The following is a 27,809-nucleotide window of genomic DNA, read 5'->3' as shown; positions in this document are numbered from 1 at the left end:
TTACTGGCGATAAAAAACGCAACAATCTGATTTAGTATTAAAGCTATGTCAGCACTTTTAATTTTGAGATTATAGAAGTATAGGGTGTATATGTCTAAACAATCTTACATGCACATCAGTAACAATGTATAGGATGTACAATGTAGATGATAATGGTGTTTCTTGTAAATGCTCCTAGGCAAGGAGAGCATATCTGAAAACACACTCACGAAAATATACGACTGTCATACCAATAAACCAGGGTACTCATTAGTCTAAAACATAACACTATCGTCATACATTTTACTGTGACATACAGTCTGGGTAACATTTTACACATGTAGTTATAATAATTTCCGGCTAGCAGTAACGACACACACTGTAGTATCACATACACACATACTGTGTTATTGTAACATCTCTTATATCTAAACAACTTAACATAGTGGTATATTAAATGGAATTCTCAAAAGCAGAACAGATTTCACATAAAATTAGCGCAAGAAAACTAATGCTGCTTTTTTCCCCAAAGAACAAGGTTAATATTTGCTATAAGTATAAGTCTAAAAAATATATACCATAGGGATATATTCAACGCATTAACAAAATTGACAAAACAATATATTTTGTTCAATTATACAGATGCAACATTATTTGACATAACACAATACAAGGGCCTTATCACTCATCTTGCTGACTCATTTGAAACCTATGTTGACCTTGAAAGTAGGAAGGTCATTTAAAATGTGACACACTTAAAACAGCCTTCAATATGGTACAACATATGGTACCATTATGACTGTAGCCCTCATAGTTCTGTAGAAGAAGTAGCTTTTAAAATTTTACTGCATTTGATATCAGACCTAAAACATTAGGTAAAGATAGTCATTTTCCATTCAAGCTACAGGATAAATATCATGACATGCATTAAAGTTCTGTAGAAGCTTTTTTAACACTTTTTAAAACCTGTGACACTGAAAACAGTTCAAGGTCATTGCATTTTATTTGATAGCCTTTCACACCAAGACACCTAACAGTAATCATGACTCTAGTACTATCTAGATGACAGATGGACACAAGTGCATAAGCTCACTGATTGGTCAACAGGGGAGCTAAACAAATGTCACAATACACATATTAAATAGAGTTTCTAATACACTATGTTTTCACATTTGAACCCTTACGTCAAAAATGGCAGGATCATTTGCAAGAAAAAAACACTTTTTAAGAAAGACAGACAGTATAATTATATCAGTCTGAACCAAACAAAATCAATCTAAAGAACGGTTCATTGGAACATCTGACATGACTTAGTAAACATTCTTATAATGAAAATTATTTAAAACAATATATCATTACGTCTGTATAAGTATCCTAGATGTCTAACATTATACAGTTAGCATATAAGGTTAGTACTATAAAATCATATTACAAAACAGGAACTAGAACTTATCACCACCCGTCTTTAACACTTTGAAATTAACACTATAAAATTGCTATGACTTTAAAAACTTACATAGGAAACAACATGAAACATGAAACGTGTACTTTTCGTATCATGTTTAAGACTTCTGCATAGAACAGGAATTATGTGAAAGTCAGGGTGACTCTCTTTATTATGCTGAGAAAAGTTACATTTATATGTTCAGTAAAACAGCACTTCTGACTAGTACTAATTGTATTTTGATTAAGAAATACCTAAAATGTTATCAGGTTATTGGATACCACATAATTAAAAGCCCAAACCCTCTATCAATAAAGCAGCAAAACAAAAACATGAAAATACACTGTTGAGGCTCTGGAACCATGAAACAGTCCTACACTAAGTCTATTTCAACTGTCTATAAAACAAATAGGTCTCCTGGACATTAGATCAAATTTGTTTAACAAGCCATAATGATAACCTCCCCATGATTATAATGGTAAAACTGCATCTCAATATGGCAGTATAAATGAGTATATTTGGACTAAAGTGTAGGAATGCTTCAGGGTCCAAATCTGCCTCTACCTTTCTCACTAACACTTCAGAGTAACATGACTTATACAAGGTATTGTATTAAGCTTTGGTTTGAGATTATTGTTGGAAGCTGTTTATATTTACCTATAAACAGCAGTTTTCTGCTTGTTCAAATCTTCAATATTCTTGTACTGGACACTGCAAGTCTGGAAACTCAATTTCCACACATTTAAATAAGGATTGCCTTTTCACTTTTAGTGATAAATATTTGTTCATTCCTCTGAATATTTTATTATGGACATTTTGCTCTGGACCAATCTTCCAGATGAAAAACCGAACTGCCAGTCTAAAAACTTGCATAGAGTATCATATACAGAAATTCTTAGAGTTGAAAGACAGTTAAAATTCAGGCGATTCATCAACAATAATAACCCTATCTTACAGGCAAAGATATGTTCAGCAATCAATGCAACAATTCAGCCATGTTTGTTCCCTGCAAAAATGGCTGTTGTTGAAACAGCTGGATAGCTGGGACAATTCTGTATAGAAACCCCCCTTAAACACCGGCTGATAGTGGGAAATCCAGGCCGTAAGATCATGATCATGAAATGATCTTAAGTCTAGAGTTGTCGTAAGTTTTGACTTAACCAATCACAGATAACGTCATGAAAAGATTGTTTCATGATACCAGGGCCAGGTTTGTTGTGGCAGGACTATTGAAACTCAATTGTAACTGGTTTAACAATAATTATTTAATTTTCAACAATGATAATATCATGTAGATTTCTAACCTCTCCGATTAAACCTGAATATTAACACGGATATGTAACATCACACATCATTGATATAAACAATAGGAATAATTGATAACATTTTCCTTTATACAGTGAAACAACAATGATTTAAATAGCATTGCAAATATAACAAACAAGTTATAATCCATATTGTATTAAATGTCTATCAACTTATTTCAAGGTCATCTTGTCAAACATTTGTAGATAAATCTTGGCTCACAGTGTACATGAGGATAAATTCTAGTGATCTCCTGATTTAGTGTACCACAACACTATGTAGTGTGAGCAGAGTTGTAAGGTTATAACTGCATCCTTTAGCACCATATCATAATCTGTTAAGAAATACATCACACATTTATGGGAAATCATAAAATAAATTTTGTTTTAGCTAGCACTTTGCACTGGGGTAAAACATCCTTGAAAATTCAGGGGTTACGCTCATTTACATTCTCTGCACCATGGGAATATATATACATCACGATAAAATGAAGGATCTGTATGTGCTACATTGCAGATGATACTATTAGACTATAAGACTATTAGACTAGTTTGATCCTTTGATGTGTATCAGAAGCAGTGTGTGGAAGTGTAACAGTAAAACTGACTGGCTTTGAGGTCAGGTTTCGCTCCTTTGTAATTTTCAAAGGACATGTAACAGCTTAATGATTGGTCAGTTCTTTTATACCTGAAACACCGACTTTGTGCCTTCAGTTCCTGTCATGACCTGCAGAGATTGTACCAGAGCATAAACTCCCTAGACTTTTGTGGATGGGGATATTAATATTAACAGATTCTAACAACAATACTACTCAGTTCTAACTATGAATGCCATCTTTAGAAATGAAAACATTTCTTTTCCAAATCTAAACTACCAAAACAGAAAAGAAAACACCTAACCAGCATAGAAAGAAATACCAACTATCACAGTGGAACTGGTTACTCTTTTTGTATTAACAAAAAAAATGATAACAATTCTTCAGGATTTCCAGGCTTTTCCCGGACTATCAAGAAACAGATTAACCATTGTTAAGACATGGCTCGTTATATATTTATATAATAAATCCTTCCCTTACGTTTTATGTCTCAAAACATGCTTAGAATAGTTGTTATTTAATATCAGCAATATAAATCACTTTATTTTTTTATAAACATTAACATTTGCAATAAGCCATATTCCCCAACATTCAAAATTGATTATAAGAGGAATACACATTTTGCAATCATTTTCAGTGAAAATCAGTACTGGGTTATCTCTCCTCCCTCAATGTTTACATTGAATTCTATGAGGGCATCATTGACTTCATATATATTGTACCACCTAACAATATCAACCAGAATTTTACTCTCAAGCTATCTTTTTTTTTTGTTAAATAACTAAAATAAAGGTAGTCATCGTAAGATAAATATAAATGAACCTTTACAAACTTCAAAGTATTGCTGAACACAGAAAGTAACAACTTGATCTCGGGAATAGGGGTTCTAAGGGCTAACTCACTAGCTTAAAAATAAAAGAATACATTTAGTGCTGAATGTAGCCGAGTAAGATAGCAGGTTTTTCTGTATTACTTCTAACAACAATTGTACATCACATTCTTTTTCATAATAACAGCACAGCTCTTCTGAAGACACAAAGTCAATCCTTAACAAAACAAAACAAGTAAGGGCTACATAAAGTCTGAGCCTACACTCAGGAATGATATGTAATACTGCAAATGACCAGTGAATACCTAAACATCAGGACAGACAATAAAACACACTGTACTATCAACAACCTGCAGTGACCACTGAAACATCAGGAAAGATGATAATTAACAGGAAAGATATATTTTAGATTGAAAGAGCACACTTTGTATATGGATTATGATGGCACAACAAGAAATAGGTCAGTGGTGCTAATCACACAAATTGTCTCCTTTTAACATCTCATTATTACAGCTAGATTTTCACAGGTAATATTGTGGTAATACAAATAAACTACCAGAGTAGGATGAACTAATGACAGAAATTTTAAACATTGAGGATTTTTTTTTAGATTGATAAATAACTCCACTGCCTACTTTTCATTGTGTTGACAACGCGTGTTCTGCTGAATAGATTCAGTCACACAACATCTCCTGAAATATAGCACAAGGATCGTTGAACACTGAATGCACACTCATTTTCTTCCAACAATTCAGCACTGCTTTTGTTTCAGACCTCAAAGTACACAACATCAACAACACAGCATTCATTGACTTCTATAATACATAAGATCAGCAAGCTTCCAAGCACGCTCATGCATAGCTCAAGATTGTCACAACATTCCTATCCCTACAAGAAAACCTTACTTCCTTATTTCAACATTCCATGCTACAATAACAGAACAGCTTGTTCCATAAAATATAATAAAACCACAAATATCTACATATCAATGTATATTCTTAGCCAAAACACAGGTATATCCTAACAAGGATAAGGCCTGCTAACACTCATCAAAAGCTCCATAACATGGATAGATTGGTAATCTACCTCTCGTAAAACATTGGCTAGCATCGCAAATAATCTTGAAAGCTAAATATGTACATTGTGACCACTATTGTCAATATGTGGCCCTGTCAAGGGACTGCAACACTGTAACTAAAGTCAATATGTGGCCCTGTCAAGGGACCGAACACTGTAACAAAAGTGACAGATTTCCTTTGATCTCTAGACTTCATTGTTGGTTGGTTGGTTGATGAGTTTAAAGTTTACACTTCACTGACAAAGTCAGTGTTCGGTCGACTTGAGGGGGTAAGTGGGCGCTTACTGGGCCCTCAGAGATTCTTAAGTCCTGCCCACCCAGGTCACGCTCTGAAGTTGGACAGCTCCTCAGATGCGGACAGGCTTGCAGCGGCTGTGGTCCATGGATCGATGTCCTTCTAGTAGTCCCCGCTGCCCTAGCTTCTATGCGACTTCATTAGAAATGTGTCTTACTTTTATATTTGTTGTTTTGTGTCTTGATTTACATAATTGAAATTGTCACACCAATTGACAGCATTTACAGTGGTTTCTACCAGGTAATTTTAAAAAAACATTTAATAAATTTGTTATTTTCAAACATAAATTCTTAAAAGACTTGCACATTCAAGATTTGTCTTCGAATGGAATCTCAAAATATTTGACATTTTGTAATCTAGAAATATGCCATCACCTAGCTGCAAGTAATCTGGGAGGGCCCCACTTGCAATGTAATTTTGACTTATGAGGACAATATGGTAAAAAAAACTTGGGCTTAATAATATATTGATCTTCAATAAAAAATAATGTCTTCTATATCTGAAGTTTCAATCCAATTCAAAAGTGCATTACAATGAAGACCAAAACTTATGGGGATCTATATGTAGTTCTCATACCTTGCTCGCTGAAAACTGTCAATAAAATCAGCTACTGTTAATGAATCTGTAGTATTTTGCAATCAGTTGAAATGGTCAATCTCTAACAAGAATTGGGTTCAGAAAGGAAAAGTGCAGTAGAATCAGATCTTTAACAGGAAACATGTTGCTTCATGTTTGGATGTTAGGATTAACAAAGTTCTTAAATTAAAAAAAATCTATTAAAAACCAATTACCATCTCCTATCCTAACTTATAACCAACTGCCAGTCACATACTACTTACCTCAGGCCTGGAGTAATAATACACCTTGTAGCATGACATTACCGGTATCAACATTTACTCTATCTACAAATATCTAATGTTACATGCGTCACAATCCTATCTAGTCACTTAAATGAGTTACAATGAATTTATCGTTGACATATCAGCTGTACTTTATTGACAATATTACGATCAAAAGTGATTTTTTCTTGTAGGATGATCTATCAAAACTAAAGACTAAAGACTTCATAAATAACCATTAATTTGTCTATGCAATCATCAACACTGCCTTTGACTCACTAGATACAACACACTCCCTTGAGGGTATGCTCTATGCTCTGTTAGTGTCACATTCTCTCATACTGAAGGTCTCTCCCTTCAATGTCAGGGCAATTTATTTGTTCTGGTCAGCCTCTGGATCTTCATCAAAATCATCATCTTCATGATCATCTAAATCATCGTCATCATGGTCCGGGTCTTCTGTATCTGAGGGTGCAGGAGTGGATGACCTTGACATTGATGGTGATGGAGGTTCTGATGCTGGCTTTGGATACATGAACTTCTTGCCCTGTGAACAGATTGTTTTAATTGTTATACAACCAGATGGAAATTTTACGCAAAAAAACGAGTCTTCTTCAATATCCATTTCAACTTCAACAATATTTAATTCTATTGTAATCCTTATCTCTTAACTCCACATTCAGCACAACAAATATAATAAGTGCTTTCTACCGGAGTAATTAATCAGAAATAACATTCCTTTGTACAGTTTCAGAGTCTAAAAATAGCATCAACTATGCACAAAATTTACTTTCAAACCCGCAAATATAAATAAAATCATCTCTATAGACTTACCGTATAACAACCAGTAGACATACTCTTCCTGCAAGCTTTCAAAAACTCCAACCTATAACCTTATCTATTTCATCATATATTCCAAGCCAGTACATATTTAGTTCTCTCCTTTATAAATTTGTGCAGGCTTTTTTCGAAAAAAATGTTTACCATTTTTGAAATAAAGAAATGAAATTAAAAAATACATCATGGGTAAAATATCTTCATTACAATATTTCAGAACTGATATCTTTTGTTCTACTCTAGCCACCAGTTAACTGATATCTATTGTTCTACTCTAGCCACCAGTTAACTGATATCTATTGTTCTACTCCAGCCACCAGTTAACTGACATCTATTGTTCTACTCTAGCCACCAGTTAACTGATATCTATTGTTCTACTCTAGCCACCAGTTAATTGATATATATTGTTCTACTCTAGCCGCCAGTTAACTGATATCTGTTGTTTTACTCTAGCCAACAGTTAACTGACATCTATTGTTCTCCTCTAGCCACCAGTTAACTGATACCTATTGTTCTCCTCTAGCCACCAGTTAACTGACATCTGTTGTTCTACTCTAGCCACCAGTTAACTGACATCTATTGTTCTACTCTAGCCACCAGTTAACTGATATATATTGTTCTACTCTAGCCACCAGTTAACTGATATCTGTTGTTTTACTCTAGCCACCAGTTAACTGATATCTATTGTTCTACTCTAGCCACCAGTTACTCTGCCGTTAATTTGTACTCACCGATTTCTCAGACATGTTATCTCCCTCTTCTGCATCTGGATATGCCCGCGTCACTGCTAAATGTCTGGCTTTCCTGTAGTACTGTAATGGAGGTAGTTTATCACATAGCTGACCCAATTTACTATGTCATACGGCCATGTCATGAATACGGTACGGTAATACATACTTGTAACACAACCTAAAGGTGCTGCGATGGGTCAAAACTGTGATCTATATCAACTGTATTTTTCTCTGATTAATTTTGATATTTTTGCTATTAAATAAATTTGAAATGTTTATTTTGTCATTATTATTTCATTGCATTTTAAACTGTTCATTATTAAAAAATACTTCTTTTTACCTTAAAAGAGTCAGCTCAATAAATTCAATATGGTCATTTGAGGAATGTAATTTCCTCTCTATATATATATGTCTCCTATAAAATATCTAAAAAAATAGTTTCTGTAGTAATAGGCGTTTGTAGGTAAACTAGGTACAGGTCTCACACATCACATTTAAAACAAACTTGTGAAACAATGGTTCAGGCATATATAAGGCAGGTTTCTGAAGATATTAGAGCTCACTGTCCAGGAAAGGTTTGGCTTATAATTTTGTAGAAGGAGCATAACTCTAATTAAAATAGCCAGATCAATAAAGGAAACACAAAAGCACAATTACAGAGTGTTTTGTTTACATTAGTGGAGTTTCACAAATTTCAGATGAAGATGAAGGACAGACAAACAATAACCTGATTCCGGTGTAATTCCCAACCCCCACACTGCATTTTTTACAGAAGGTATGATCACTAATTGTTAAACCAGACACCTCGATTCCTATACTAGTGTTATATTATGAAAGACTAAAGGCTCTTATATGTGATGATATGTCTACCTATGTCTCTGGGAATTTTATTTTCAAAGAGTAGATACTTTATGATCACGAAATTGCTTTTACATTCACAACAATAACCTGTGCTGGTGATAATTTATTTAAATAACTTAAGCTCGTTGGAATGAAACTTTTCGCTGTTTAAGTTGAAACTATTGATTTTATGGATTTATTTTGGGGAACAAAATAATAAATGCATCACAAGTATAAAAAAATATATATATTCTGTTAATAATGAAAATTATAACACTCCTTGGTAAATATTTTTACTTTCCCAATTACATTGTAACAATGTTATTGTGAAAGTACGATTTGTATCATACTGATTACCATACAAAAAACATTCCATGGAATTCCTACCTGGAGTTATAGTGATGCGCAGCATTGATGGTCAGACAAGCATAACTACTAAATGAGCACTCGCTAATTAAAGGATTGTGAAATGAGAGACTCACCACACCCAGGTTTTTCCAGTCCAGCAGATCACTGAGTCGCTCGGTTCTGTTCCTCTGTATAACCCTCTGTCTCCTTGACAGGCATGTGAAGTCAAACATGTACTGTAACATCCCATAATATTGAAACGTTGTACTACAACATCCCATAATATTACAACATGTACTGAAACATCCCATAATAGTCAACATGTACTGAAACAACCCATAATATTCAAATATGTACTGAAGCATCCCATAATATTACAACTTGTACTGCAACATCACATAATAGTCAACATGTATTGTAACATCATATTCATGCTCACATTAAAGGGACAATTTAGTGAAGTAAGTTTTTTTTATAATTGTCTTTATTCTTCATGATAATATAGTTTGATACGCCTTATGAACAACTCATGTCGAGAAAAATTGACAAGAGACAATGTTTTCCCTGCGTTTTTAATCAGTAACGAAGAAATCATTATTGTACAACCATTTGTTTTAGTGGCAGCTAACAATATACATCAGTTCAACATTGCAGGTTATCATCACAATGAAGATCATCATGACATCATTACAACAGGTCAACATAAAAAATGTAGGTCGAACTAAAATGTATGTCAACATAACAATAGGTCAAATGTTACAATGTAGGTCAAATGTCACAATTTAGGTCAAATATCACAATGTATGCCAACATCACAATGTAGGTCAAATCACAATGTATGTCAACATAATAATGTAGGTCAAATATCACAAAGATTGTCAATATAAGAATATAGGTCAACATTGCAAAATGTAGGAAACAGTGAAGAATGATTTAACAATATAAGTCAAACGTCACAATGTATGTCAACATAACAACAGGTCAACATCAAAATGTAGGTCAAGCTACAATGTATGTCAACATAACAATAGGTCAACTTCACAATGTAGGTCAAATATCACAATACATGTCAACATCACAATGTAGGTCCAATGTCACAATGTATGTTAAAAAAAAACAATAGGTCAACATCACAATGTAGGTCAAGTTATGATATATGTCAACATAACAATGTAGGTCAAATGTCACAATGTATGTCAATATAAGAATAAAGATCAACATACAATATAGGTCAACATCACAATGTTGGCAAACAACAAAATATATAGATTGAATATCACAATTAAGGTCATAAAACAATGTAGGTTAACACTACAAGGTAGGTCAAATGTCATAATGTGGGTCAAAGGTCACAATATTGGTCAAATGTCACAATGGGGATTGAATGTCACTATGCATGTCAAAATTGCAATGTAGGTCAACAAAACAATGTAGGTCATTACAACTATGTGGGTCAAAATAACGATATGGGTCAACAAAACAATGTAAGTCAACATCACAATGTAGGTCAAACCATATAATGGATTTGAAATATGACAATGTATGTCAAATATCACGATGCAGGTCATCGTTACAATGATTACCTGGGACAGCTCCTGTATGGAGTCCTCTAAACCTTTTTTCTGTCTGTCTACAATGTAGATCCCGTAAGACTTGGGGTCCACTATGTGGTCATGCATGAAACAGCCAAACCCGGATAGATTTGTTGTTATACTAGGGATGCCCATCACAGTACACTCCGCTGAAAGTTTAAGTTTTAGTTAAGTTCACATCAATGTTAATCAACAACCACACTACTACCACTGACACTAACCTACAGTTTAGTTACCTTTGCTTTGACCGTCATACCCTGGCTATTTATTACTGACAAAGCTTGGGAGAGATCAGGACAGCTGTACATGTAACATGAGGCAACCACTCCAATAAACTTAGTTACTCTCACAAATACCTTATACGCCATTTATACTAACCAGTATTACTCTATTAATTTAAGTAGATTTCATAAATAGGCAACATGACTGTTTAGATCATTATTATATGTCCTGTAATCACATATTTTTTGAATGTCCAAACAAAGGACAACAGAAGACACTGATATCTTGGACTATATGATCAACATTTAATTAAGCTAGAAATAGGTCAGTTACAGTGTGTGGTTAACCCTTTCACCCCTATGCAACTATAATAAACTCTACCATGCATTGATCTGGATGAGTCCATTATGGTCTACAGTGATAAAAGGGTTAAGTTTGATTGCATGCTAAGGAAGCAATGTCAACCCTACCTGGTGTGTATCCCCACGGCTCATAGTAGGACGGGAAAACGCCCATGTGGCAGCCCCGTACAAAGTCCTCGTAGTCCAGACCAAACAGTGGATTGGTGGAGTTAAGGAACTCTGGGTGAAAGATCACCTGGACATCAAGTAAAGAAATGAGATCAGCAAGAAACTTCTTAATGTTTGGTAAAGAAGAACTTAAGCATGAGCATCAACTTTTACTGTAAATCTTATATCCTACACAACAGATAATGACATATAAAAATAATAATTTGAGGTTCTCTTGTACCGCTTTAGCACATCCCAGGTCGTCTCAAAGCAGTTCACAAATTATTATTTGTGGTAATTGGGCATTTGCTACCAGCAAATATCTTTCTCAACTACCTGGGGAGCATACAGCTGGTGCTGCCATTCTGGTGCTCATGGCTAGCATTCAACTATTCCAGTACTGCCCAACCACATACTCAGTTACAGCTGAGTAGACTGGAACAAGCAGAGTAAAGTCTCTTGTTCAAGGATACAACACAGTGCAATGACGGAACTCCAACCCGCGACCCTTCGGTCATGAGCTCAGCATCCTACCGCTAGCTATAGACTACTGTGCCACTTCGACATGTGATGTACAATTATTGTTGGAACATTCACCAGAGGCTTACTCTGACATTGCTACTATTAGTGATGACCTACCTTGACACGGTCATCACGATTGTTGAAAAGTTTACACCTGCGGAGTGAGGTCAGCACCTGGTCATTCCAGTCGTCCACTACATTGTGTGTCGAGATGGGAGGCAGGCTGTGTCGCTATATATGGCAGAGAAATTATTTTTCTGATTTATGTCATAATATACCACCAAACAATACAAAACTAAATACATAAATTTTAAACCTGCAATTTATTTAGCATAGTATTTGTGATAAGTTTTATTTGCAAATCAAAACAGCTCCCTCTCAATCATAATTCAAGTATTTATAAATAAAACCTACAGGTGTACTTTGCAAAGTTGGAACTTGGCAAACAAGCAATAGTTTAATTTAGGCCTGACACTTAGCCAATATGTTGTTGTCAGCAAATGAACTAATGATAAAGATTTTTCAGTTAATTTGTTCAATATCATAATATGTTGCTACAATACATTCTAACTTTACTGTTTGGTGATAGATTGCCCTCTAACTTTACTGTTTGGTGATAGATTGCCCTCTAACTTTACTGTTTGGTGATAGATTGCCCTCTAACTTTACTGTTTGGTGATAGATTGCCCTCTAACTTTACTGTTTGGTGATAGATTGCCCTCTAACTTTACTGTTTGGTGATAGATTGCCCTCTAACTTTACTGTTTGGTGATAGATTGCCCTCTAACTTTACTGTTTGGTGATAGATTGCCCTCTAACTTTACTGTTTGGTGATAGATTGCCCTCTAACTTTACTGTTTGGTGATAGATTACCCTCTAACTTTACTGTTTGGTGATAGATTGCCCTCTAACTTTACTGTTTGGTGATAGATTGCCCTCTAACTTTACTGTTTGGTGATAGATTGCCCTCTAACTTTACTGTTTGGTGATAGATTGCCCTCTAACTTTACTGTTTGGTGATAGATTGCCCTCTAACTTTACTGTTTGGTGATAGATTGCCCTCTAACTTTACTGTTTGGTGATAGATTGCCCTCTAACTTTACTGTTTGGTGATAGATTGCCCTCTAACTTTACTGTTTGGTGATAGATTGCCCTCTAACTTTACTGTTTGGTGATAGATTGCCCTCTAACTTTACTGTTTGGTGATAGATTGCCCTCTAACTTTACTGTTTGGTGATAGATTGCCCTCTAACTTTACTGTTTGGTGATAGATTGCCCTCTAACTTTACTGTTTGGTGATAGATTGCCCTCTAACTTTACTGTTTGGTGATAGATTACCCTCTAACTTTACTGTTTGGTGATAGATTACCCTCTAACTTTACTGTTTGGTGATAGATTGCCCTCTAACTTTACTGTTTGGTGATAGATTGCCCTCTAACTTTACTGTTTGGTGATAGATTACCCTCTAACTTTACTGTTTGGTGATAGATTACCCTCTAACTTTACTGTTTGGTGATAGATTACCCTCTAACTTTACTGTTTGGTGATAGATTACCCTCTAACTTTACTGTTTGGTGATAGATTACCCTCTAACTTTACTGTTTGGTGATAGATTACCCTCTAACTTTACTGTTTGGTGATAGATTACCCTCTAACTTTACTGTTTGGTGATAGATTACCCTCTAACTTTACTGTTTGGTGATAGATTACCCTCTAACTTTACTGTTTGGTGATAGATTACCCTCTAACTTTACTGTTTGGTGATAGATTACCCTCTAACTTTACTGTTTGGTGATAGATTACCCTCTAACTTTACTGTTTGGTGATAGATTACCCTCTAACTTTACTGTTTGGTGATAGATTACCCTCTAACTTTACTGTTTGGTGATAGATTACCCTCTAACTTTACTGTTTGGTGATAGATTACCCTCTAACTTTACTGTTTGGTGATAGATTACCCTCTAACTTTACTGTTTGGTGATAGATTACCCTCTAACTTTACTGTTTGGTGATAGATTACCCTCTAACTTTACTGTTTGGTGATAGATTACCCTCTAACTTTACTGTTTGGTGATAGATTACCCTCTAACTTTACTGTTTGGTGATAGATTACCCTCTAACTTTACTGTTTGGTGATAGATTACCCTCTAACTTTACTGTTTGGTGATAGATTACCCTCTAACTTTACTGTTTGGTGATAGATTACCCTCTAACTTTACTGTTTGGTGATAGATTACCCTCTAACTTTACTGTTTGGTGATAGATTACCCTCTAACTTTACTGTTTGGTGATAGATTACCCTCTAACTTTACTGTTTGGTGATAGATTACCCTCTAACTTTACTGTTTGGTGATAGATTACCCTCTAACTTTACTGTTTGGTGATAGATTACCCTAAGTCTTCGATACTTGTTTCGGCCTCCATTTCTTTATTTGAAGTATATATCAAGCATAAATTTATTGAACCAAATGTATTATGTGTATAAAAAAAAAATCCTTTAAACCAAAGAATTTAATGTACAAAAGTTAACAAATCATATGTGAATATTAGATTTCTAACAGTGTATATAAACACCAGCATGTAATAAACCATTTTATCGCCTTTATGATTGTATTTATAATAAAGTTAGTGAGAAAAAGTAGTCCTTTTACCTGAGCTGTGTATATACACCTCTTCAGCTTCACAACATCATCTTGTAAAAGTATGTCCTCCCCTTTTGGTAGATTTCCCCTATAAAAGAACACAAAAAGATTTATTTTCTATACTCAATGACAACTAACTAAGATAGCAATTGAGCTGTCATGCATTAAATTTAAGATTTCTAATAGATTAAGTGTGTACCTCATCCATTGTTTGAATATTTGTATCTATATCTCATCCTTACCTAAGACAGATCTCAAACATCCTCTTGCCAATCTGGTTTTGTACATGTTGGACTGTATCCTTTAACTGCTTAGCAATTGCCTGGCCTTTAAGGGACTCCACGTTAAAATTATTTGTTTTGGCTGGGAAAATTAGGAATGCTACCACAGTCATGTCACTTCCACAACTCTGTAGGAGAAAGGTGAAACATGATAAGTTGTATGGTATGGTGTTTACTTCTCACAATCTCAAAGTTTGATTTGGAAGTACTGTGACAAAAAATCACTGCATTGTAGGTATTGAAAGATTTGATAGGTTCTATTATTCTGTCTTTGCGTATTGCAGAGTAATCTTCTCGTGTGAGCAGGTATTGATTGTTACGTCATTGGTTTGTGTGAGAAAATAACGTCGTTTTTTCACAAACAAATGACGCAATAATCAATACCTGCTCACAAGAGAAGATAACTCTGCAACACGCAAAGACGGAATACATTAATAAATATGATTCTTTTAATGACTGAGATGATGATAAGAAGAACTTCATTAAAATATTCTATGTTTCATTGAGTGGTTTATCAGCTGATTTGTTTTTCTGATAAGTTCAGCTGGCCGATTGAGAGCCTCCAAACATTACTGTTAACATCCTTCTATGTTTAGCGCTCTCAAATTTTAGCACATTATCAAATTTTAACAGATTAGTGAATAATGAATTGGTGTACACACACTTATGCAATAGATTTTAATACAGAAACATTATAAGGGCTCACTAAATTTAGCCCAATAATTATAGCATGAACCCATTAAAATAACATTATTGTTAAAATATGTATGTTTATAGTATACTATACTTACCTCTTAAGAAAGTGATTGAGCTGACTCCATATGTCAACACAAACTAACTTTTAGATATTGGTCCAGTCAAGCTGAGTCACTATATACACATTAACTTTAGATATTGGTCCAGTCAAGCTAGGTCACTATATACACATTAACTTTAGATAGTGTTTAAGTCCTGCCAGGTCACTATATACACATTAACTTTAGATATTGGTCCAGTCCAGCTGAGTCACTATATATACATTAACTTTAGATATTGGTCCAGTCAAGCTAGGTCACTATATACACATTAACTTTAGATATTGGTCCAGACAAGATGAGTCACTATATACACATTAACTTTAGATATCGGTCCAGTCAAGCTAGGTCACTATATACACATTAACTTTAGATAGTGGTTAAGTCATGCCAGGTCACTATATACACATTAACTTTAGATATTGGACCAGTCAAGCTGAGTTACTATATACACATTAACTCTAGATATTGGTCCAGTCAAGCTGAGTCACTATATACACATTAATTTTAGATATTGGTCCAGTCAAGCTGAGTCACTATATACACATTAACTTAAGATATTGGTCCAGTCAAGCTGAGTCACTATATACACATTAACTTTAGATATTGGTCAAGTCAAGCTAGGTCACTATATACACATTAACTTTAGATATTGATCCAGTCAAGCTGAGTCACTATATACACATTATCTACAGATATTGGTCCAGTCAAGCTGAGTCACTGTATACACATTATCTAAAGATATTGGTCCAGTCAAGCTGAGTCACTATATACACATTAACTTTAGATATTGGTTAAGTCAAGCTGAGTTACTATATACACATTAACTTTAGATATTGGTCCAGTCAAGCTGAGTCACTATAAACACATTAACTTTAGATATTGGTCCAGTCAAGCTAGGTCACTGTATACACATTAACTTTAGATATTGGTCCAGTCAAGCTAGGTCACTATATACATATTAACTTTAGATATTGGTCCAGTCAAGCTAGGTCAATATATACACATTAACTTTAGATAGTGTTTAAGTCAAGCTAGGTCACTATATACACATTAACTTTAGATATTGGTTCAGTCAAGCTGAGTCACTATATACACATTATCTAAAGATATTGGTCCAGTCAAGCTGAGTCACTATAAACACATTAACTTTAGATATTGGTCCAGTCAAGCTGAGTCACTATATAAACCTTAACTTTAGACATTGGTCAAGTCAAGCTAGGTCACTATATACACATAAACTTTAGATATTGGTCCAGTCAAGCTAGGTCACTATATACACATTAACTTTAGATATTGGTCCAGTCAAGCTGAGTCACTATATACACATTAACTTTAGATATTGGTCCAGTCAAGCTAGGTCACTATATACACATTAACTTTAGATATTGGTCCAGTCAAGCTAGGTCACTATATACACATTAACTTTAGATATTGGTCCAGTCAAGCTAGGTCACTATATACACATTAACTTTAGATATTGGTCCAGTCAAGCTAGGTCACTATATACACATTAACTTTAGATATTGGTCCAGTCAAGCTAGGTCACTATATACACATTAACTTTAGATATTGGTCCAGTCAAGCTAGGTCACTATATACACATTAACTTTAGATATTGGTCCAGTCAAGCTAGGTCACTATATACACATTAACTTTAGATATTGGTCCAGTCAAGCTAGGTCACTATATACACATTAACTTTAGATATTGGTCCAGTCAAGCTAGGTCACTATATACACATTAACTTTAGATATTGGTCCAGTCAAGCTAGGTCACTATATACACATTAACTTTAGATATTGGTCCAGTCAAGCTAGGTCACTATATACACATTAACTTTAGATATTGGTCCAGTCAAGCTAGGTCACTATATACACATTAACTTTAGATATTGGTCCAGTCAAGCTAGGTCACTATATACACATTAACTTTAGATATTGGTCCAGTCAAGCTAGGTCACTATATACACATTAACTTTAGATATTGGTCCAGTCAAGCTAGGTCACTATATACACATTAACTTTAGATATTGGTCCAGTCAAGCTAGGTCACTATATACACATTAACTTTAGATATTGGTCCAGTCAAGCTAGGTCACTATATACACATTAACTTTAGATATTGGTCCAGTCAAGCTAGGTCACTATATACACATTAACTTTAGATATTGGTCCAGTCAAGCTAGGTCACTATATACACATTAACTTTAGATATTGGTCCAGTCAAGCTAGGTCACTATATACACATTAACTTTAGATATTGGTCCAGTCAAGCTAGGTCACTATATACACATTAACTTTAGATATTGGTCCAGTCAAGCTAGGTCACTATATACACATTAACTTTAGATATTGGTCCAGTCAAGCTAGGTCACTATATACACATTAACTTTAGATATTGGTCCAGTCAAGCTAGGTCACTATATACACATTAACTTTAGATATTGGTCCAGTCAAGCTAGGTCACTATATACACATTAACTTTAGATATTGGTCCAGTCAAGCTAGGTCACTATATACACATTAACTTTAGATATTGGTCCAGTCAAGCTAGGTCACTATATACACATTAACTTTAGATATTGGTCCAGTCAAGCTAGGTCACTATATACACATTAACTTTAGATATTGGTCCAGTCAAGCTAGGTCACTATATACACATTAACTTTAGATAGTGTTTAGGTCAAGCTAGGTCACTATATACACATTAACTTCAGATATTGGTCCAGTCAAGCTGAGTTACTATATACACATTAACTTTAGATATTGGTTCAGTCACGCTGAGTCACTATATACACATTAACTTTAGATATTGGTCCAGTCAAGCTAGGTCACTATATATATACACATTAACTTTAGATAGTGTTTAAGTCAAGCTGAGTCACTATATACACATTAACATTAGATATTGGTCCAGTCAAGCTGAGTCACTATATACAACTTAACCTTAGATATTGGTCGAGTCAAGCTGAGTAACTATATACACATTAATTTTAGATATTGGTCCAGTCAAGCTAGGTCACTTTATACACATTAACTTTAGATATTGGTCCAGTCAAGCTTGGTCACTATATACACATTAACTTAAGATATTGGTCCAGTCAAGCTGAGTCACAATATACACATTAACTTTAGATATTGGTCCAGTTAAGCTGAGTCACTTTATACACATTAACTTTAGATAGTGTTTAAGTCAAGCTGAGTCACTATATGCACATTAACTTTAGATAATGTTTAAGTCAAGCTGAGTCACTATATACAAATTAACTTTAGATATTGGTCCAGTCAAGCTGAGTCACTATATACACATTAACTTTAGATATTGGTCCAGTTAAGCTGAGTCACTATATACACATTAACTTTAGATATTGGTCCAGTCAAGCTTGGTCACTATATACACATTAACTTTAGATATTGGTCCAGTCAAGCTGAGTCACTATATACACATTAACTTTAGATATTGATCCAGTCAAGCTGAGTCACTATATACACATTAACTTTAGATATTTGTCCAGTCAAGCTGAGTCACTATTTTTGCACTTACCTTCAGGAAGTGGTTGAGTCGTGCTAGAGCCTCTATGAAAACATCAGCTCCTTTGTTGGAAAATTCATATCGCCCCGCAGTGAATAGGTAAAGAGTCTTATCTAGATCAAAGTCATAATGCCTGTGAAAAGGAAAAGATAAAAAATTATAGCTATGGTCTAAGATACTAACATAATACTTACATGGCAAAGAAATGCACTTTACTAGTCAAAATTGTAACTATTTTATAATATCTGTCCTACAATTCTCATTTTATTTCTGTAAAACGTATATAGGTAAGAGATGGGGCATCAACACCAAGGATTCCATAACTGTAGGTTTTATTAGTTGACATGTTTCAGATGGCTTGGCCACCCGTCATCAAACCTGATTTTGACCTGGTTCTGATGACGGTTGGCCTAGCCATACGAAACATGTAAACTAAGAAAACCTACAGTTATGGAATCCTTGGTGTTGATGCTCCTTCTCTTACCTACTTGTATTTATCTCCCTTCTATAAGCTGTACTAGGATACTCCAGTATCCACCTGGGATTCCTCCACCGAGACCTCCACCAACCATCCCTACAGGGCGTTAGACTCCATCGCTTACTTACTTGTATTTATCTCCCTTCTATAAGCTCTACTAGAATGCAGTATTACTCCGGTATCCACCTGGGATTCCTCAACCAAGACCTCCACCAACCATCCCTACAGGGCGTTAGACTCCATCGCTTACTTACTTGTATTTATCTCCCTTCTATAAGCTCTACTAGAATACAGTATTACTCCGGTATCCACCTGGGATTCCTCCACAGAGACCTCCACCAACCATCCCTACAGGGCGTTAGACTCCTTCTCTTACTTACTTGTATTTATCTCCCTTCTATAAGCTCTACTAGAATACAGTATTACTCCGGTATCCACCTGGGATTCCTCCACCGAGACCTCCACCAACCATCCCTACAGGGCGTTAGACTCCTTTTCTTATCATTAAGTTGGTTCTCCAACACTTTTAATATTTTCTACTATTTGTGATAATGGCAAACCCCCATTTAGTCTGTTTACTTCTTTTATTTTTCTAGCTGCTGTATGTCCAACTACAGTATTCAATTTGATAAGAGTTAGAAATTCTAGTTTTCCTAAAATCGCTAAGCAAAATGAGGTACAACTTGGAAAAATTCTAATGAATATTCCTATCAGCCTGTCAGTAGAGGCATCACATTCATACTTACCCATAAAAATGTCCTCTAACAAAATCATGGATTTTTTCCTTGTAAATTGCATGGAGATTTTGGAATTCATGGATAGCACTAAACTTGACAACATTTAAACCATTTGGAAGAATCACATCTGGAAACAAAATACAAATATTTGGTATAATTTAGTTTTTATAATATGATTTTTCATATTGAAATAACTTGATGGAAAAAAACAATTATTATCACACTTCATACGAAAAAATATTTGATAAATCAAATCATGTTCTATAATATTTTTTACCATTAACGATTTTGTACAAAATAGATTATGGAATTTTTCATATCTGTCTCTTAAAATTCATAACAAGAATTGATATTGAGTTTTTTTCTTAATTAAACCTTAAAAGGTTATTGATGCTAAAACAATTTGTAGAAAGAAAATCTATAGTCACTTCAAGAGATATTGCAACAACCAAGTGATTTCTATATGTTACCTTGCTTCAAAAATGACACAAAATGAGAATATTATTAATCTGAAATTATTCTCCAGGCACAAAACAGACTTGAGTTTTTTCCACAACAATTGACTATTAACTCTTACAGAAAATATTTGTTAAAGAAATAATGTTTTATGAAAACAAAATTCAGTGGCAATGTCATTTTATTACAAATACATAGTGAGTCTGTGTTTAACTCATTCACCCCTGAAATTCCATAATAAACTATTCCAACCATTGAATTAAAAGAGTTTAAATGTGTCTTCAGGGGTGAATGAGTTAAATCTCCCTAGTCCCTTACCAGGCTTTCTTTTTAGAAGATGTTCTGCCTCAATACCAGTGATCTCGGATACAGTGGAGAAGACATGAGCACAGTGAACTGCCGCCCGCTCCATACAGTACCTATGGTAGATCTGCCGGTCACCTGCTTCCTTGTCAAGGTTAAACTGTAACACATACAACTCACACATACAGTTACTGAAGAATTAATCTACACTGTAACACATACAACTCACACATACAGTTACTGAAGAATTATTCAACACTGTAACACATACAACCCACACATACAGTTACTGAAGAATTAATCTACACTGTAACACATACAACTCGCACATACAGTTACTGAAGAATTAATATAGATGTATTATGGTGAAATATAGCAAGGAAAAGAAACTGTCTTGGGGTAAATTAACCGATACTGCACCAGCTAAGTTAATTAATTGTCAAACTTTTCAAAACCTGAGTTATATATTTCACCATTATAAATATCAACATACGTTGATTTTATCTATTCTATCACATGAAATTAAAATTGAAATTACTTTTGTGTCTACTTCAGTGCCTATAAGATGTGATCAGGATCATCCAATTATTGGAATCGGACTGTTATTTTACATATTCAAACATTTGTCACGTGATGTCTTGTTTTCAAACTTTAAAGCTGATGTCATAACCGATGTCATAATTTCTGGAAACTACAACCAGTGGTCATGTTGTGCAAGTTTAAGGGGGAAGAATGCAGAATCCTTTAAATATGATGAACATGGATATTTTCCTTCCACAAAGTAAATTCATCCAAGAAAATTCATACACGACTTACTTTTTTATGTTTGCAATACAGGGGAGGCTTTGTAAAAGTGTGGCATAGACAGGATTTGGTGAAAAACGAATGCACCTGCATGCATAAATCATCAATGCATGGTTTATGTTATAACCTAAAGAAAAGTGTCATTACATCACCATTGTGGTATATCCAACAGCTACACTCATCTTAGAGATTTGGATATTGTAGCTCAATGGTCTGTGTGTAAATCTTACCATGTTGAAATATAATAAGTTGTGATCTCAGTTGTTGTTGTTGTTGCAGCTTTAAGAGTACCTTGCATATTACTGTTTGACATTTAAATTTTTAACATTTATGAGTCCAGCAAAGAGGATCCTTAGAATGGAACCTTTGCTGGAAAATATCATTAAGTATCATTAAGTAAGTAAGTAATTTCAGAGCATTAAAAAACATTTGTTGTAGAACTACATTTACACTTTTTCTTTAATTGCTCTTTCTGGTCGTACCTTTTCTAAGTTGTTGTAGAAATCTGTGCTACCAGCACACAGATAACGCCCAAGCAGAGTGGCATGGGTAGTGAATATTGTAGCAGTGTCCACTTTCCTGGTACGTAGGTAGATTAGTCCTGCCCCAGCCAGCCACTCGTGGAAGTGTGTAATCAGTAGTGGACTGCCATCTAAATTTTTCCTGAACTGTCAAACATAACATTAAATTAGTACAGTGATCATTTAACAAGAGCGGTCATGATCACAACCTAATAGTGACAATGGGATATATCCCAGAAATTTTGTCAAGAAATAAATAAATATAACTGTGTGCCATCACAAAGAAAATGTTCAATGTAGCCAAGCATTTCATTTCCCATATTGACAATCTCATTGATTGATTCTTGTCTTCAGAATGAGATGACTAAAGAGATGGTTGGGAAGCGAAGTGGATAACACACTTACATCTATTTTATTACAGTGATGGTTTTCATAGGCAACATGGACAATGCCCAACAAGGACATATGGATTGAAATATCAGGAAAACTACCCTTGTTCCTTTTAGATAAAAGATGGTTTAGGATAAGCTCAACTGGGCATGGAAACCAGAAACTAATAGTGACATTTCCTGGGTATGTTGATGGCACACAGATGGTCAGCTCTTGTATACTTGCCTATGGTCTATTACCGAGTAATGACACTCCCATTGACATTGTTAATTGCTTATGCAAGACCAATAACTAGTCTGTGCGTCAGATATGACGTATACAACAGTCATCTTTGTAATAAACCTGACCCTATTAGAGGGTTTTAACCTGATAATATGACGAAGGATTTAATAATTTTGGTTAACCTCAAATAGCTTTTAAAGGCCAACACACAGCCCGTGTGATGACCATAAAATTGAAATTAAAATTCAGAGGAGGGGGGACTATAATAACCAAAGACAGTACGAAAAATAGAATCTGGACACTCAAAACAAATATTTCAGTGGAAAGGATATTGCTCTGGATTGAAGTTAAAATATGTTATGATTATATTCATGATTATCTTCATGCTTCTCCACAAAATGGGATTTTTTCTGGTTCAAACACAACAGGTAGTCGGTGTTTTAAGAGTAAATTAGATCATGTGTTTTAAATGAGGAAAATACAGTATTTTTCTTTCAATGCAAATAATATGTTTTCATACTCCTGCAATGGATTGGCCTAAATAAGGAAATTATCCATAGTGACCTTCGATTGCTAGAACTTAGAACATAGAATTAAAGTTTAGAAATAAAACCAATCATACAAAATGTCTTTCATATATAACCTGTTACACAAGCATACCTCTCCAATAAACCATGCTACTAGCGCACCAAAGATGACAGCATCATTAGATTCTCGATCATGCCAAGGTATTCCTATGTTTGCCTTCTCCCATAACTCGTGTTTGAACTCATCCAATTTCCATGCTGCAGATCCGATGTCAAAAAGTACCACTTTTGGGTATCCTTCAATCAACCATCTTCCGAAATAAACCTGAACATATACTTTATTAATTAAACTCAAAACAATATAAGGATATATATCCTACCTTACATTAATACATGTACTACACAATATAAAAGGTGTTAAAAAGAGTTATCTCCCTTAGAAAGTGTTTTAGCACCATCTTACTAGAAGATTACAAATGAAATACATGTACATCATTAACCGGCGTAATAATAGCTAATAATTGGTAAATAGTAGTATTGTAACTCAATGGAATGCATATATAAGTTCTCAACCCTATTAGTTGCATTTTGACGATAAATTTATGTAGGACAAATTTTTATTTATGGCTTTTCATCAATAATCAATTATCTATTAATAATGTAATCTTTGTCATTGGCGAGCCTATTCAACTGATTTTTTATCATAATAATCAATTATCTATCATCCAAACATTTTTCTTGAAATAATCTGTTCATATCTAAATAGAAATTGCGTAGGTAGTTTGCTGACATAATACATGTAATAGAAATGGATAAGGATAAAGATGTCTTGTATTAAAATTAAAAAATAATTCAAAGAAAACTTAAGGGTGAAACTTTTTTGGGTGGGGAAGGAAGTTGATACTTAATGGTTATATTCAAATAAAATATTCAATTATTTTGATTCCTCAGGATATTATGTAAAATATATATATAAAAACATTGTCTCAGTAATTTGAATGCTTATTGTGAGCATAGACTGCATGTGATATAAAGCCAGAATGTGTATACGTCTCTGTTGTGAGTGATGGAAATCAATACTTTCGCAACAATTTGCATCCAAAATAAACAGTTATTAATATGGAGCTTGACACAAAAGAGTTTGCTTCACTGATTCCAAATTGTAAAGCAAGAAAAACGTCCATAAATTCTGAGATTGCCAAAAACACATGACTTCTGAATGAACAAAACCAATTGATTAATGAAGGAAACAGATCTGCAGAATATATCACTTTGAATCACAGCTTTTCAGTTTGTTTAGGCACAGAATTAGATTAAAAAGTCTGTGGTTTACGGCAGTTTAAACTAAACTTTTTTGTGATATATGGCTTTCAGGTGGAGAGTTAGATTGGCACCTTAATGCCTGCATCTCGCATAGTCTGCAGCGTTTCTCGGAACATGTAAGTCTGCGGCTCCAGCAGCTCGACTTCAGTACGGACACAGGACTCATTATACGGACCAAGTAGACAGTACTGCTCTCCCAGTTCCTCCACAGTCACAGGTGCCTTTGACTTGATCACTGTGTAGATACCCCCAACTGTTAAAATAAATTATAGCAATTATACCAGTGATAATCATACTTCCAGTAAACAACTTACATTTTCTCATGGGAATATATCATCTGATAATCAATTTAATACATTTTTCTCAACTTAACTCATTACCTGGTTATTATCCGAATACTACTAAACATTATAACAATTTAATCTTGTGTCATGATAAGTTTATGGTGACAGGTCCTCTATAAATCTACACTCCCTGTCCACCACAATCTGTTTTATGACTGTTTGACCCTATAAAAGCCACCTGAACTACCAACCTTACAAAACAGAAGGAAATCACAGCGGCTAGTATTCATGTACAAAGTAGTTGAGGGGTTTATACCAGCCCTACCCTCACATCAGATAATCCAGCACTCTGGAAGGACGCGAAAAACAAACACAAAGCGTTATGTGAACTATGAAACATCAGCAACATTAAACAGGAACATTGTCAACAAATCAATGCCATTAATCATCCCAGGATACAAACAGGAAGCATAGAAGAACTCCTTCTTCATCAAAACATCACTTGAGTGGAACCAACTGGATGATATAGTAGTGTGCGCAGAAAGCGTAGAGGGAATTAGATCAGCCCTTTCAAAGAACACCCAAGATAAGTAACATATTCTTTCTCTCCCGTCGTGTCATGCCATTATTGGAAACTACGACGTATGCAATGTAAATAAATAAAAGCCAATTGGAAAATAGGTACATAAGACATGTTTTTGCCTAGCAATTTTGAAGGCTAGGCTGTACCCATACAGCCATTCGGATTGGTCGTATCTAAACTCTGAACAGTAAAGTCTTTGCAACATTTCTTGGAAGTTCGGGATGCTACTACATGTACATTTGTGTATGTGACAAAAGCCGTTTACCCTCAGGTACAGCAGTCCACCTGACCCAATGTGTACATAAATGATGTAGTTTGGACCAAATGCACTATGCATTTTAGGGTTGAGGCTAATTTTACTATTTTGTTTGATCATTGACACAGTCAGTCCGGAATATCGATGATACCAAGTCGACAATATACAAAGTCTTCGTCAGGTCCAGTACACACTGCCGATTGAGCTATATAGCTGAAAAGCCTATACTAGCTCTATTGACCTATCTGAAATACAGTAGTTCTTTTGAGCTATTTTCATGTGATATTCTTTTTTAAGGAAAACGAAACAAAGTCGATTTTAAAAGAAGATTTTATCATTAGGTAGATAACAAAAGACATTAAATATGAGTAATCTTTTTTAAAAATAAGGATGTAAAAAAATCAGAAATTTTACATTTATGAAAAATGAAAATAAACATCTTAACTGTATGTTTTTTGTAGTCAACATTACCATAAACCTTATTTTATGCGACTTTGCTTTAAATAATGAAAATTGAAATCTGAGAAAATATAGCTCAATACGGCTATAATTCATAGGTGAAACGCTCAATCGGCAGTGTACTGGGCCTGTACGTTAATTGGTTCAAATAATATCTTCTCACATAGTATGTCTAAGAGTAAGAATAAAGCGCAGATAAATAGGTATGAATAGAAAATAGATGACAACTGTTTCGCAACTAGCATGGACGTGTCAATAGGAAAATGTCTTTAAATATATAACGATTAATAACTTTATGAGCAAGTAAAACATGCACACACAATGTGATAGCCTGGTGATCCACATGTACTGATGTAGGTTACCCAATACACATCGAGCGTGCGGACCGACATTACCTTTATTTGCAACTTCCCATGCAATTTCGAACACCCATTTGTTTTGTGCAGAAGCAGTTAATCCTCTGTCTTTAACATAGTCATCATATTCTGGTGAGACGTTCTTAAACGTCCTGTAGAAACTGTTTCGCCGACGCATCGACATCTTTCCGAACAACTGTCACTTTGAGGTCATTCCGGGGTCAAGGTTATAAGGCCACACAGTGAATTTGTTTTACACGAGTTACCTCCCTGTTTAATTTGAATAGAGGGCGCTCATTTATAAATCTCATTAGACTTGCCCAAGACCCAAATTTTGAAGAGAAACCAGCATAATGTGAAAAAAATCCTTAAAAGAAGACAAGAGCACTCAACAACGATAGGCCATACATTTTACAACAACATTACATTAGTTTTGAAAAACCACGGAATCTGTCTGCGAAAAAAAAAGTAAAGATCGTTCCAATTTTTTTATCAAATTTGTGAGATACTAATTTTTAATCCACTAAAAATTCAAACGAAATACTTTTTATGGGGTTTGACGTTTTTTATTTCACTACATGAAAGCTTATGTATATGATCGGATTCGAGCCTTAATGAGAAAAGTATCGTATCACGCCGTTCCCCCCTGAACTATTGATAGGTTTTATAAGTGACCTTTACAGGCATCACGTGTGTGAGTATGTGTACAGCTGTGGAGGAATAACACGTTTCACAACTTATTCCAGAAATGCAACGTCAAGTTAAGTCACGGTCTAGATTTTATCTGATTTCAGTGGTTAATCTAAATAAAATGTTATCGAAATATTACTTTATCTCAATTTGAATGACTTTAGAAAATTAGAATTAAATTTATTAAGACTGATTAATGAGATA

General features: G+C 34.6%; 1 protein-coding gene across 1 annotated transcript; it reads right to left on the bottom strand.

The window, feature by feature from the left end:
• Nucleotides 1–30: 30 nt before the first annotated feature.
• LOC110453713 (glycogen [starch] synthase-like) lies at nt 31–27,143 on the bottom strand. Its single transcript, XM_021502798.1, has 15 exons — nt 26,955–27,143; nt 25,049–25,230; nt 23,788–23,979; nt 22,477–22,662; nt 21,206–21,350; nt 20,441–20,558; nt 19,229–19,349; nt 14,850–15,016; nt 14,617–14,695; nt 12,083–12,196; nt 11,405–11,531; nt 10,704–10,861; nt 9,255–9,356; nt 7,933–8,013; nt 31–6,911 (listed from the first exon to the last, which is right to left on the bottom strand). The coding sequence occupies exons 1-15, from the start codon at nt 27,097–27,099 to the stop codon at nt 6,738–6,740; spliced, it is 2,091 nt and encodes a 696-aa protein (XP_021358473.1). The 5' UTR covers nt 27,100–27,143; the 3' UTR covers nt 31–6,737.
• Between the last annotated feature and the right edge of the window lie 666 nt (nt 27,144–27,809).

This window comes from Mizuhopecten yessoensis, unplaced genomic scaffold (assembly GCF_002113885.1).
Source record: "Mizuhopecten yessoensis strain PY_sf001 unplaced genomic scaffold, ASM211388v2 scaffold7491, whole genome shotgun sequence".
Classification (NCBI taxonomy): domain Eukaryota; kingdom Metazoa; phylum Mollusca; class Bivalvia; order Pectinida; family Pectinidae; genus Mizuhopecten; species Mizuhopecten yessoensis.
This window is presented reverse-complemented; position numbering and strand designations above follow the sequence as displayed.

What these genes read in the sequence shown, in the direction of transcription:
- LOC110453713 (XM_021502798.1), bottom strand. Translation starts at nt 27,099, where the DNA reads ATGTCGATGCGTCGGCGAAACAGTTTCTACAGGACGTTTAAGAACGTC. An exon ending in TAGCATGGTTTATTGGAGAG is followed by an intron (nt 22,663 to 23,787) that starts GTATGCTTGTGT and finishes TATGTTTGACAG; the next exon opens with TTCAGGAAAAATTTAGATGG. An exon ending in ATAACATGTCTGAGAAATCG is followed by an intron (nt 6,912 to 7,932) that starts GTGAGTACAAAT and finishes ATCTGTTCACAG; the next exon opens with GGCAAGAAGTTCATGTATCC.